The 14,079-nt window shown below is 44.0% G+C and overlaps 1 protein-coding gene across 1 annotated transcript; it reads left to right on the plus strand.

Moving 5' to 3' along the window:
* The first annotated feature begins 696 nt into the window (after positions 1-696).
* KNSTRN (kinetochore localized astrin (SPAG5) binding protein) lies at positions 697-13,819 on the plus strand. Its single transcript, XM_077260665.1, has 9 exons — positions 697-804; positions 931-1,015; positions 2,454-2,583; positions 3,700-3,744; positions 3,996-4,095; positions 6,498-6,612; positions 8,916-8,977; positions 11,452-11,526; positions 13,243-13,819. The coding sequence occupies exons 2-9, from the start codon at positions 964-966 to the stop codon at positions 13,372-13,374; spliced, it is 711 nt and encodes a 236-aa protein (XP_077116780.1). The 5' UTR covers positions 697-804; positions 931-963; the 3' UTR covers positions 13,375-13,819.
* Positions 13,820-14,079: the final 260 nt, after the last annotated feature.

Consider the following 14,079-nt stretch of genomic DNA (forward strand, 5'->3'; position numbering starts at 1 on the left):
GCCATTGTTTTCAATGGGGTTCGGGTTCTGGTTCAAGTTTAGGTACAGTTCTGGTATCCGAACCGGACTTTGGAATCTAGTTTGGGTGGTGTACCAGAACCAGAACTTCCACGGGTCTGCTCACCCCTAATTATCACCTATCCCTGGGGTAAGTGATAACCTATGGATCAGTGGGGGTCCAACTGCTGGGGTCCGCACTGATCGACTGCACAGAAAATGTCCAAATGGCCCGAGAGTGATCATATGTGAGCGCCGCTCCATTCATTCTCTATGGGACCGCTGGAAAAAACTGAGCGCAGCGCTAAGCAGCCCCATAGGGAATGAATGGAGCGTCTGATAGCGTGCATTCGCTCTGCTGCTTCATTCTAACAGATCCCAGCGATCGCACTCCCACCGATCCACAAGGTACTTGTGTTAAGAGAAGAATCCCTTTAATAAAAGCACAGCAACTTATGAGGACACACTAGCTAACTATTATGGAGGAAATTTTCATAGTGGAAGAAAAATTCCCACAAATCTGCATCTGTGTTGGAGGGGCCACAGTTGAAGGTTATTTCTTTCTATCATGCATTAGATGCAAAAGTCAGTCTGGCATTGCTCCACTGTGCTCATACCCACGTGCTGCCTATAGATGGCGCTTTCCGGGAGATCTCTGCTTCTACAGGCATCTTTGCGTTCCACCTTGCGTTTCACATTGCTTATCACAAAGATCTGTCTCTGCGCATGTTCGGAAGTGACGTCACAAAATTTTGAAAAACTGCACCCGGGGAAAAAACAAACATTGGCGAGCGCGAGCGACCTGCTGTGAGTATGACAGCGCGTTATGGGGCATGTTACCGCAGACTTGGTGCCACATTGCCCAGGGAGCAAGGTGTGCTGGGAGTTGTAGTGCTACAGCGGGCGGCTGACTCCTGTCATGTGTGTTATCAGGTGTAGCTGAGGTACCCTGACCGTGCTAGGACAATGGAGAAGTCTATGCTGCCTGTTCTCCGAGCCAAGAGCTCCAGCATTGCAGGTGAGTGCACACCATCAGTATAAGGACACGTCTGCAGTTGCCCTGATACAGCGCTGTTCCTACCCTCGTGGCTGGGAAATGTGGGCGAGTGCTGGTCATTAGGAGCAGTGTAGTCATTTACTGCTTATTATCCTCCCATTCCTCTCAGTTTGTTATTGTGTTCAGCTTGTGGCCTCGGAGACCAGCTCCCGGGCTTCCAGGCTTCACTGCTACTATGCTGCAGACAATCTTTCAGGGCTTCCCTATGTCCATCATTACTTCCCCAGAGTTCCTATCTATGATCACAGACTGATTTGAAGGAGGAGTATGTATATATGGCATTATGTGTTGCTGAGCATATACAGTATATTGTGTGACAGCTGCAAATAAAATATCTAGGGCATTTATAACATTTGTATTTATATGTATATATTTATTATATATGCCCTAGATATATTCTTCACAGCTGTCACCCACACAATATATATGTGTGTGTGATAAAATATATAAACTGCATTACTTATCTATCCAGACTTAGGGTATGTGCACACGTTGCAGATTTTGCTGCGGATCCGCAGCGTTTCTGCAGCTGCGGGTCCGCAGCAGTTTCCCATGAGTTTACAGTTCATTGTAAACCTATGGGAAACAGAAAACGCGGGAACGCAGCGGGTTACATTCCGCAGCATGTCAATTCGTTGTGTGGAATCGCGGCGATTCTGCACACATAGGAATGCATTGATCCGCTTACTTTCCGCATGGGGCTATGCCCACCATGCGGGAAGTAAGCGAATCATGTGCGGATGGTACCCGGGGTGGAGGAGAGGAGACTCTCCTCCAGGCCCTGGGAGCCATACTTGTGTAAAAAAAAAAAAAAAGAGTTATAATAAAAAATAATGATATACTCACCTTCTGATGGCCCCTGAAGTCCTCCCGCCTCTCGGCGCTGCACGCGGCCGTCCAGTCGCAGGGTTGCTATGCGAGCAGGACCTACGATGACGCCGCGGTCACATGACCGTGCCATCACAAAGGTCCTTCTCACATAGCATCTTTGGAACCGGACCACCGCGTGCAGCGCCGAGGAGATCGGGACGTCTGCCGGGTGAGTATAATCATTTTTTTAAATTATGTTTACCATTAGATCTTTTTACTATTGATGGTGCATATGCAGCATCAATAGTAAAACAAGTGCAGGAGTAAACCCGCAGCTGAAACCGCAAGACAAACCGCGATAAATCTGCAGGGATAACAGCTGCGGTTTTGCCCTGCAGATTTATCAAATCCACTGCGGGAGAACCCGCAGAGGACCCTTCCTACGTGTACACATAGCCTTACAGCCTGAATTCTGTAGGGTGATTTGCATTCAGATGATATGTCTGTCTCTACCAGGCACTGTATCTATTCCTGTGACCTTACTGCATGATGTATGGATAAATGATATTCCTTCTGTCTTTTTCTGGAGACTTGACTTTACCCTGTGCCAAGAAGCCTTGTCCTCTGAAGCCCATGGATCCGCTGTGTATTAAGGACCCCAATATTGTCTCCTTTTCTGCTGCTCCAAATCCTGTTGTGTTTAAGGCTGGCGGTAATGGGTAAGTACTTTATCTCTAGCCCATGAATCCCTGCTACCTGTCAGCAGGTCGGGCTGAGGATGAATGAGCCTATACCATGGTCTGCAGCCCCTTAGTGTCTCTTTTTCTGCATGCCCTAGCGCATCTGTATTACGTGGACAGGCCACTGATTTCAGTGGCAGTCTTTCCTTACTCTACTCTCCTGGTGTATTTGCTGTGGGTCTTCCCTCCATCCTGGCATTATGTCATCAATGTGGTGTGACGCACGTGTGCCAGGCTGACTAATCAAATGTAGAGCTGCAGATACTGGAGGTAAGAGGCGGTCACAGGTTACTGATGTTGCTGCTTGACTGGGTCTTGTGCAATATTACCCACTAACTCTACAGTTCACATAATCTATTGGCAAACTGCATAGTTTTTTGACTCGTGTTGCTCTTTTGATGATTGTCATTACAGTCTGTCAATTACTGAATCTTGGAAGCCGTATAATAGTCGGCAAAAATAAAGAATCAAAAAGATGCTGGCGTGTCATGAAGCATCTTCCTTTGCCAGAATGTACGCATATGCCTTTTTACTAGTCTTTTTTTTTTTTTTTTTTGCTATATAGTTGATTGAATCACAGTTTTATCTGCTGCAGCTCTGCTAGTCCTCTCACTGATGAGCTCTGTCCAAATTCGCCTCCGCAATTGATTGACTGCTTTCTGCCTACACTTTGTATCATGTCATTCAATGATTCAGTGTTTGGTGCAAAGATAGACTGAGCTCATGAACAACGAGGACTACATAGCAGGAGCTCATCATTGAGAGGACTAGAAGAGATGCAGCAGATAACACCTTGATTTATCAAAACTACAGCAAGCTGCCCAGTAAGTGAGGCATCCCAGAGTTACTTTTTGTACCATCATGCCAGTGACAGACTCACTTTTAATAGTTTATGCCATCCTTAGACTCTGCATATGCAAGAAGTCATGATTTCTGTGAATGCATCACTATGGAAGTTATGAGGACTGGGGAGTCTGCAGTACGGCTCTGGGGCGGGTGGAAGGCCTGCAGATACGCTAGACATGTGTAAGATGGAGAACCTTTTACCTGTAGGGATGGGAGGCAGGCATTCACTTCTCTCTTATTTTATAACAGAAAGAAGCCTGTCCTATCGAAGAAAATGGGGCCTCCGGCACGAGGGTGAGTCGCTAGCCTCACTAATGTATTGGTCAAATACTGCAATAAAGGAGACCAATGTATTTTCACCCATTTTCTGGCAGTTTGGCCTTCAGGATGATTACAATATTTATGTAGCCCTGTGTCTGTAAGTGTGGGGCTCTTCCTGCAGACCCGGCGTTGTACACCACGTTGTTTATCAGGTCATGTACTAGTGTAATGGACCGGCACTCCATTTGTATTGAACTTCTTTTTTCTTTTCTTTTTTTTTGTAGCCCCATTAATCGGTACAGGATGGAATCTGAACTGAAGGACAAGAATCAATTATTGGAGGCAGCGAACATCACGTTACATAACAGGCTGATGGCTGCAGAGGTGAGATTGGCTGCAGTTTTCTGCTTTGGCCGCCCCATGCTGAACGTGTGTGGTCTCTGCTGACCCTGGATTGTAAATGGTCACTTACAGACTCCCATCATCCTACAGACTTTTCTGTGGCTACTCCATCTGTGTCCTTACTACACTATCCATCGCATTATTCTGCAGCCAAGATTCATGTCACTACTACCCCATCATCCAGTGATGTGTCTTTTCTGGTTGTATCCTCTCACGGCAAAGGAAAATGCTCAATATCTACGTGTCACTACAACCTCCATCCTCTTGCGTCGGTCTATGTCAGTATTGCATCATTGTTCCCTTCTTTCTGCAGTCCTTCCCGTTATCACTGTACAACCACAACCGTTCTCATCAGGCCCATTGGTGACGTCAGTGATCTGTGGTCACTGATAAACCGGCCTGTTAATTCCCAGCATCTGTGGCTCTTTGTCTTGGCCGGCATGATACGACTACATTCAACGTTGTGCAAGGCCGGCTAATCAACAGAAGAGCCATGGATGCTGGGGGTTAGAGGTGGTTTATTCAGCAACCACAAATTGTTGATGTGGATGATTGATCAATTAGCACCAACTCTAGTCGTGACCGATAAAACATTTGTGAACCCTCTGTATTCATTTTCCCAATTGGCCATATATAAAGTGTATTATTGTACTGACCTCTAGTGGACAATAATGAAGGCTGCAATGTTGTCATCATTTCTTTTTATATAATCAGAATACAACTTGCCATATATATATATTTTTTTTTTTTTATATAAAGCACAATTGCAGTTTCATGTGACTTTTCAGATGTAACTGTGTGTGTCTCTGAGGAATAACAGTTATTTCTGCCATTATATGACCTGTATCCTGCATTTTCACTTAGTTTTTTTCCCTCTGCTTTACAAGTTTCAGCAATATATACAGTCATGGCCAAAAGTGTTGGCACCCTTGGAGTTGTTCCAGAAAATGCAGTATTTCTCCCGAAAAGTATTACACTCACACGACAACATAACACTTTTTGCCATGATTGTATAATTTGTCTAGCCCGCTGCTTTTTCTACTTTTCTATGTGTCCATTTGATTTCTCCCTATAGACAGATTTGTAGACGGATTTGATCAGTGTTTGAAGTGACTGATATTGGGAGAGGGGGGGGGAAAGATGCATTTTTCTCTAATAAGATATATTACAAAGTTTCTTCAGTGGGATTCTAAAACAAAAAAGAAAGTGCTGCTATATAACCCTTGTTTTCACCTGGAATATGTTACTATCAGATGAAAGGATTTTTGCTCATATTTCAATGGAAAATTTGAAATAGATCTTAGCAAAGAAATGTTTTCACTTATGAACCTTTCCAAAAATGCATTATTCACTTTGGGGAAAAATAATTAAAATATATATTGGTCAAAAAGATACAATTACTAATAAACTATGGAGAGCTGAAGGGGAGGACAAGTGAGATGGAGGCATGGTGTACTTTTATATTGATGGGCAAAAATACCAGATCAGTGGAGGAGTGACACCCGGCACCCCCCCAGGGCCAGCAGTTCCTTGTGCTGCCAGGCGAAATGCTATTAATTGGGGCTTTGCACAGCTTGGTCAGCTGCATTGTGGCCCCAACTGGTGCTGCACATACACCCCTACTCAAGTGAATGTGAGTGGATGGGCAGTGTCCTGCTGCCGCTACTATGCAACTAAGCACGAGGAACCGCTGATCTGCGGGGATACCGGGTGTCGCACCCCCAGCAACCTGGGATTGGTGACCTATCCTAAGGATAAGCAATCAATGATAAAAATACCACATGACCCCCTTTATGCATATAGGAGGGAAAAGCCCCTACTTAAATCTTACCATAAAGTATGCTACCATACTGGAGCACCCAGTAATGTTAGTTCTGTAGACGGGTCTTTAGGGAAATGAGTTCACCCCAGGTGCCAACATACAGTGCTGGACAATTTTGGAAGGTAAAAAACTTTCCTTTTTTTTAATTAACTCTTAATTTTGAGAAAACCAAGTCTATCCTCCTCTCGGCACTTCTCTCCTGACTGTCTCTGTATTTTCAGTAATGGCCACATGTAATTATTGCAGCCGTCATGTGTTAATTTACCGTTATAGCAATAGAGCGGATTTGAGGCAGTGCAAATGTAGAAATCCATCAAATAGATCAGTCCAAAATGGAACAATAGTAGGACATCAACAATAGCAATAATCCATCATGTCCCGGCTCGCAGTCGTGGAGCGTCACCTCCTGCCTGAGTATAGCGGATTGTTGGTTTGCTGACATCCGACTCCACTTGCAGAACCTCGGTCCATTAAAGATGGATAGTTACAGACCCAGAAATGCTCATTCATTCATATGGACGATTTTCCATTCTAACTTCTCTCTGACGCTTTTATCATCCAGAACACGATTCAAGAGATGTCTGGGCAGCAAGAGACATTGAAGGAAGAGCTGAAAGAATTACAGAGGCATCTGGATAAAAATCTGACTATTCTAGTGAGCCGAAACATTGACCCAGGTAATCCGAAGTGGTGACCATACTGCAGCAGGCCGGCTACATGGCACATAAAAGGGGGATCAATGGCTGAAGACATTCAGGGCACAATGTGATGGCTCTGTCCCCTCGACAGTCACAAGATGTTGGTTTATAAAGCAGCAACACGGGCAGTTTATAGCTTAAGGGGATTTCAGATATTTTGTTTGTCAAGCTGACTGTAGGCACAATGAAATGATTAGTTAACCTGCGAACTAAGAATCCAGAAAATCCTGGTCCCCGTTGGGGGGCAAAAAAGATAAAACCTGCTTACACACCACACTCAGATCCCACCGCAGCCTGGGAATCTGGATTTTCTGAAAGGACACAACCTCTTTAAGGCTATGTGCACACGTTGCGGATTCGGCTTAGGAATTTCTGGTGCGGATTCTGTCTCTCCTGGCAGAAAACGCACCTGCGGTTTTTTGTGCGGTTCCGCAGCGTTTTTTGTGCGTTTTTGCTGCGGTTTTCTTGCAGATTTGCTGCATTTTTTACCCCTGCGGTTTTCTATAATGGAATGGGTACAAAACCGCTGCAGATTCACAAAAAATAATTGACATGCTATTTCTTTAAAACCGCAGCGTTTCCGCAGCGGATTTTCCGCAAAGTGTGCACAGCATTTTTTTTTTATCATTGATTTACATTGTACTGTAAATCAATTGTGGATCTGCAGCGTTTCTGCACTGCAAAAAACGCTGCGGATCCTCAGAGAATCTGCAACGTGTGCACATACCCTCGCAAAAAAAAATCTTGCAGAATTTTCTAAAATATAGATATGAATGGATCGATTCATGGGACTCCTTACAGGTCTGTTGCACTTGGCAGCTAGACGGGAGGCCTGTGAATTTCTTACCTACCAGCATCCCCGCTGCAGCATTTGATTTTTCGTCCCTGGTGCCACGTGACCCACCAATGACATTGTCGGTCCTAGCTAATCAATTGCCACGCCAGAAGGTAAACAATCTGCAGGCCTCCCATCTAGCTGCCAGGTACTACTGACCTGGACACTGGACCCAAATATTCCAAATTAATCCACTCCTCTAGTAAAATAGCACTCGTCTTACTCATCTTCACAGAACGGGGCACTTTTATCCCCGTTAGTATGGAGCGGCAGAGCATACCCCCGACTATCTCTCCATTTATTCCTAATGAGACTGCTGAGCACTGCCAGACCCCCACTTATCAGCACGTTATCACCCAGATGATTTGTTTCACTGGACAACCCCTTTAAATGTTGTTCCTCAAAATTTCCCCTTTCCTCATGCATGTGCACTTTATTTGGTGGACAGAAGTAAGCTACTCCTCACAGTTAGCAGTGGAATTACCTCCAAAGGACTGGATTAAAACATGAAAAGGAAAAATTTTAAAAATATGATAACGGTCGTTATCATGATCATGATTAAGAGCTAGTGTAGCTCAAAGCGTGTCGACCGTTATCATGTTTTTTTTTAATTTTTCCTTTTCATGTTTTAATGTGCTAATAAATGTGATATTTTATGACTTTTGCGGTTGCTGGATTTTCCCATAATTTATTTATTTATTTTTTTTCACCGCCACGGTGGCCTCTGCTGTACGGCTCCGCCACGGTGGCCTCTGCTGTACGGCTCCGCCACGGTGGCCTCTGCTGTACTGCTCCGCCACGGTGGCCTCTGCTGTACTGCTCCGCCACGGTGGCCTCTGCTGTACGGCTCCGCCACGGTGGCCTCTGCTGTACGGCTCCGCCACGGTGGCCTCTGCTGTACGGCTCCGCCACGGTGGCCTCTGCTGTACGGCTCCGCCACGGTGGCCTCTGCTGTACGGCTCCGCCACGGTGGCCTCTGCTGTACGGCTCCGCCACGGTGGCCTCTGCTGTACGGCTCCGCCACGGTGGCCTCTGCTGTACGGCTCCGCCACGGTGGCCTCTGCTGTACGGCTCCGCCACGGTGGCCTCTGCTGTACGGCTCCGCCACGGTGGCCTCTGCTGTACGGCTCCGCCACGGTGGCCTCTGCTGTACGGCTCCGCCACGGTGGCCTCTGCTGTACGGCTCCGCCACGGTGGCCTCTGCTGTACGGCTCCGCCACGGTGGCCTCTGCTGTACGGCTCTGCCACGGTGACCTCTGCTAGGTCTGCAAATACCACTGATTCCAGCCTTTTCGCCCCCTTAGGTCAGCAGTGATTGTAGCATCTTTGAAGATAGACAAAGCTCTTATAGTTCACATAGGGAACATTGCGGTCTGTCCATAGATTGTATAATTTGCTCGTGTGATCCCAGCTTTAATCTTCTAGGATAACGTGCTGTCTCTATTAGTTTCAGGAGAGCGTATAATTGCTGCTGCTGAGAAGTCCAGCCAAGTGAAAAAGGAGACGAAGGTGAGTAAAAATTAGGCTAAGGGTATGTGCACACGTCCAGATTTCTTGCAGAAATTTCCTGAAGAAAACCGGAAATTTTCTGCTAGAAATCCGCATTTTTTTTTTTCCCGTTTTTTTTTCGCGGTTTTTTTTTATAGCATTCTGCAAGTGTAATTAGCTTGCAGAATGCTAAAGTTTTCCAAGCGATCTGTAGCATCGCTTGGAAAACTGACTGACAAGTTGGTCACACTTGTCAAACATAGTGTTTGACAAGTGTGACCAACTTTTTACTATAGATGCTGCTTATGCAGCATCTATAGTAAAAGATAGTTTAAAAATAATTAAAAAAAAAATGGTTATACTCACCCTCTGCAGACAGCCAATCTCCTCAGCGGCATCCGTTCCTATAGATGCCGGTGTGGTTCAGGACCTTCGATGACGTCGCGGCTTGTGATTGGTCGCGTGAGTCACATGAGCGGTCACACGACCAATCACAAGACAGCGACGTCATCACAGGTCCTGAACCACACCATCTATAGGAACGGAAGAGAAAGCATGCACCGGAGAGGCGGGAACACTTCGGGGGCCATCAGAGGGTGAGTATATCACTATTTTTTATTTTAATTCTTTTTTTTTTACCAATTATATGGTGCCCAGTCCGTGGAGGAGAGTCTCCTCTCCTCCACCCTGGGTACCAACCGCACATAATCTGCTTACTTCCCGCATGGTGGGCATAGCCCCGTGCGGGAAGTAAGCAGATCAATGCACTCCTAGGTGTGCGGAATCCCCGCAATTCTGCATTTTTAGGCCATGTGCACACGTTCAGGATTTTTCGCGTTTTTTCGCTATTAAAACGTGATAAAAACGCTTACATATGCCTCCTATTATTTACAGGGTATTCTGCATTTTTTGTGCAAATGTTGCATTTTTTTCCGCGAAAAAATCGCATCGCGGAAAAAAAAGAAACATGTTCATTAAAAATGCGGAATTGCGGGGATTCCGCACACCTAGGAGTGCATTGATCTGCTTACTTCCCGCACGGTTTTCTTCAGGAAATTTCTGCAAGAAATCCGGACGTGTGCACATACCCTTAATGAACATGTTTCTTTTTTTTCCGCGATGCGATTTTTTTCGCAGGAAAAAATGCAACATTTGCACAAAAAATGCGGAATACCCTGTAAATAATGGGAGGCATATGTAAGGGTTTTTTTCGCGTTTTTATAGCAAAAAAACGCGGAAAAATCCTGAACGTGTGCACATGGCCTAAGATCACACTATGCGTTTTTTCAGCATTTTTTTTTTTCTTCTGCAGCAAAACCTGATCCCTAGGCAGAAAAAAAGCATGGTTTTTCTAGTGTTTTTTTTTTTTTTTTTGTGTGGTGGTTTTGGCATGCTAGATTTGTCTCTTGTGCATGCTGATAAAGTTCAATGTTTGACAAAAAAAAGTCGTATTCTATAGAATCAAGTTTTGGCACAAAAAAATGCAGGTATTAGGTTTTGCTGCTTTTTTTGTGCCCAGACCTGATTCTATAAAATAGAACGTTTTTCATCAGGTTTTTTTCACTACTCGTTCATCTTCAGTGGATGAAAAAGGCTGAAAAAAGTTACATGCTCCATTGTGCAACAAAAAACATGCAAAGCTCAAAATCCAGGCTGTGTTCATGAGATTTCTGAAATCTCATAGACTTTGCTGGTACTGTAAAACGCATCTGAAAATTTGCATTAAAACAACTCGCCCAAAAAAGCTGCAAAAATCCCTTGTGTGAACTTACACCCCAAAAACCTTAAGGCTTTCCAATCACTACAAAATTGTTAACCCTCCCGTTTTCTCCGATTTAGATGCTGCAGTTACTATTAGTTGAGGCATTTCAGGAGTTAAATATCCTGCAACTTTTTCCAGTGGTCAAAATTTTTTTATTTTTTTCTCTCCCAAGCAGAAAATGCTTCAGGAAATTCACATTCCCACTGGAGTGTTTGTAATCCTGAAGAATTCTTTTTTACAGTTCTAAAATCTTCCCAATTCATTTTTTCCTTGCTGGTTCTTTTTTACATTTCTAGAACGTTTTTTGTTTTTTCTCATATTTTCATAACCAATGTAACATCCATGAAACAATGAATAAAATGCTCACATTCCTTTGTCAAATATTGAGCGTCTAACCAGCGGAAAAATACCTGAAGCGTTCACATGTTAAAAGGATGCTTAAAAGCCTGGACATATGAACAGCGAGTCGTTTTCCCATACACATTAATTAGGGCCATTCTGTTTTTTTGCATGGACCCACTGAAAAAATAAATGGTGGAAAAAGACGCAGTGTGAACACGCCCTAACTTGAGAAGCTGTCACCTGCAGAGTATGGAGCAGACTGGCCTAAGCCTGCACCACAAACCCTGCAGAAAGGATGGGGGATTTTTTTTATGTGGGATCTGTTTGTTATAATTATCAGTGGGTGCACAAAGGAGGATGAGGATGGATGATGAGGATTTTTATCATTTAGGCTTTTGCAGAGAACCTGTTAACAGAACTGAAGATTTTTACTCTAGCAACCAAAGAACAAAAGGAACTCATTCAGGTGTGTACTATGAGTTGTAAGTACCCATATGGTGTATATAAACACATAGGGCCGGAGTCATCATTTGCATTTATTTATTTTGTGCCAAATTCTTCAAAAATGACATTATATTTTGCCCAAATTCTAAAATATTCTTCACATTAAGTCACAATTGATTGAATTGGCTGAAAATATCTGGAAACTCCAAACCCTGGATACATAAAATTGAGTTTAACCCCTTCACCCCCGGAGCTTTTTCCATTTTTTAGTTTTCGTTTTTTGCTCCCCTCCTTCCAAGAGCCATAACTTTTTTATTTTTCCATGGCCATGTGAGGGCTTATTTTTTGCGGGACGAGATGTACTTTTGAACGATACCATTGGTTTTACCATGCCCTGTAACAGAAAACGGGAAAAAAAATTCCAAGTGTGATGAAATTGCAAAAAAGTGCAATCTCACACTTGTTTTTTGTTTGGCTTTTTTGCTAGGTTCACCAAATGCTAAAACGAACCAGCCATTATGATTCTCCAGGTCATTACGAGTTCATAGACACCTAACATGGCTAGGTTATTTTTTATCCAAGTGGTGAAAACAAATTCCAAAGTTTGCTAAAAAAAAATAAATTGCGCAATTTTCCGATACCCGTAGCGTCTCCAATTTTCGTGATCTGGGGTCAGGTGAGGGCTTATTTTTTGCGTACCAAGCTGGCGTTTTTAATGATACCATTTTTGGTGTAGATACGTTCTTTTGATCGCCCGTTATTGCATTTTAATGCAATGTTGTGGCGACCAAAAAAAACGTAATTTTGGCGTTTTGATTTTTTTTCTCGCTACGCCATTTAGCGGTCAGGTTAATCCTTTGTTTTTATTGATAGATCGGGCGATTCTGAACGCGGCGATACCAAATATGTGTATGTTTGATTTTTTTTTTTTTTTTATTATTGTTTTATTTTGATTGGGGTGAAAGGGGGGTGATTTGAACTTTTATATATTTTTTATTTTTTTTATATTTTTAAATACTTTTTTTTTTTTTTTTTTTTTTAATTTTGGCATGCTTCATTAGCCTCCATAGGAGGCTAGAAGCATGCACTACATGATCGCCTCTGCTACATAGAGGTGAAGTACAGATCACCTCTATGTAGCAGAAATGCAGGTGTACTTTGAACGCCGATCACACGGTGGCGCTCAAAGCAATCGGCCATCAACAACCATAGAGGTCTCAAGGAGACCTCTGGTTGTTATGGCAATGTACCGATGACCCCCGATCATGTGACCGGGTCAGCGGTGCGAGGACCTCTGGCCGCGCGGCCGGGAGCGCTAGTTAAATGTCGCTGTCAGCGCTTGACGCTCATTGCGCGCACATGTCAGCTCGCGGCTTTGAGGTGGGCTCACCGCCGGAGCCCACCTCAAAGCAGGGGATCTGCCAGCTGACGTACTATTCCGTCAGCTGGCAGAAAGGGGTTAAAATAAATTTAAATGAAAAAAAAATCCAAGAAAGGCATGGTGTACAAGATGATAAAAGGCTGTGCCCGTCTCATCCCCGGGGACACTGCGGAAAAATGAAATCTTTTTGGCGTGGACTTGGAGGACGTGGCTCGTTCTCGCGCCCCTTGCTCCTGGTTGTCTTTCCTTCTCCATTCATTCTGCCTTTCGCCCGGCCAGGTCATTGAGTTTTGTGTCTTCGTGTATGATGATGTGATATTGTTCATTCGCAAATAATGAAATAGTTTCTTCCTCCAGATGGTGAAGGCAAAGTGGAAGGAGGCAGAAGATAGCCAGAATCTGTTTCTCCAGGAGCAGGAAGCTTTTCAGAGGGATCTAGAACGGTTTCAGTTATCCCTGGAGCGCACAGAGAAATGGCTGGACTTATGAAGAATAAGCCAAATATAGGAAAAAAATAATGGGAATCTGTCAGCAGGTTTTTGCTGTGTAATCTGAGAGCAGCATAATGGGGCAGAGGCACTCATTCCAGTGATGTCACTTACTGGGCTGCTTGCTGCAGATTTGATAGAATCCATGTTTTTTCTGCTGACAATCACTGGCGAGGTCACGGCTACACAGAGCAGTTAGACTGATAAAACACTGATAATTATAATAAGTGGCACATCGCTGGAATCTGGGTCTCAGACCTTACATCAGGCTGCTTGCAGATGGGGTAGCAAAAAAAACTGCTGACAGATTCCCTTTAAATGGCTAGAAAGTTCCTATCCTTGTAAATGGTTCTTCCATGTTGGATATTTCCAGTGCTGTCTTGACTCTCGGTGTATTTATTTCTGTATAGATGCTTTGCTTTAATAAATGTTCAGTTAACGCTTAATCGATGCTCAGTTTGTAACAACTTCTGTATACAATACTATGAAATAAGTGTCCAGCTGCTCTTCCTATATTATCTACGTGTGTTGGGAACGGTGGCGGTCCCAAAATCGTAAAACCCACCCCTGAAACGTTGATGGCCTTATCCTTAAAATGTTTTTGTGTCGTCTACATAGACTGAAGCGGCATCATCACAGCAGCACATCAACAGGCAAGTAAAGTTCAGATTATTATACTGGATATAACTAAGCCTAAAACAAACAT

Source organism: Ranitomeya variabilis, chromosome 1, assembly GCF_051348905.1.
Source record: "Ranitomeya variabilis isolate aRanVar5 chromosome 1, aRanVar5.hap1, whole genome shotgun sequence".
Taxonomy (NCBI): Eukaryota; Metazoa; Chordata; class Amphibia; order Anura; family Dendrobatidae; genus Ranitomeya; species Ranitomeya variabilis.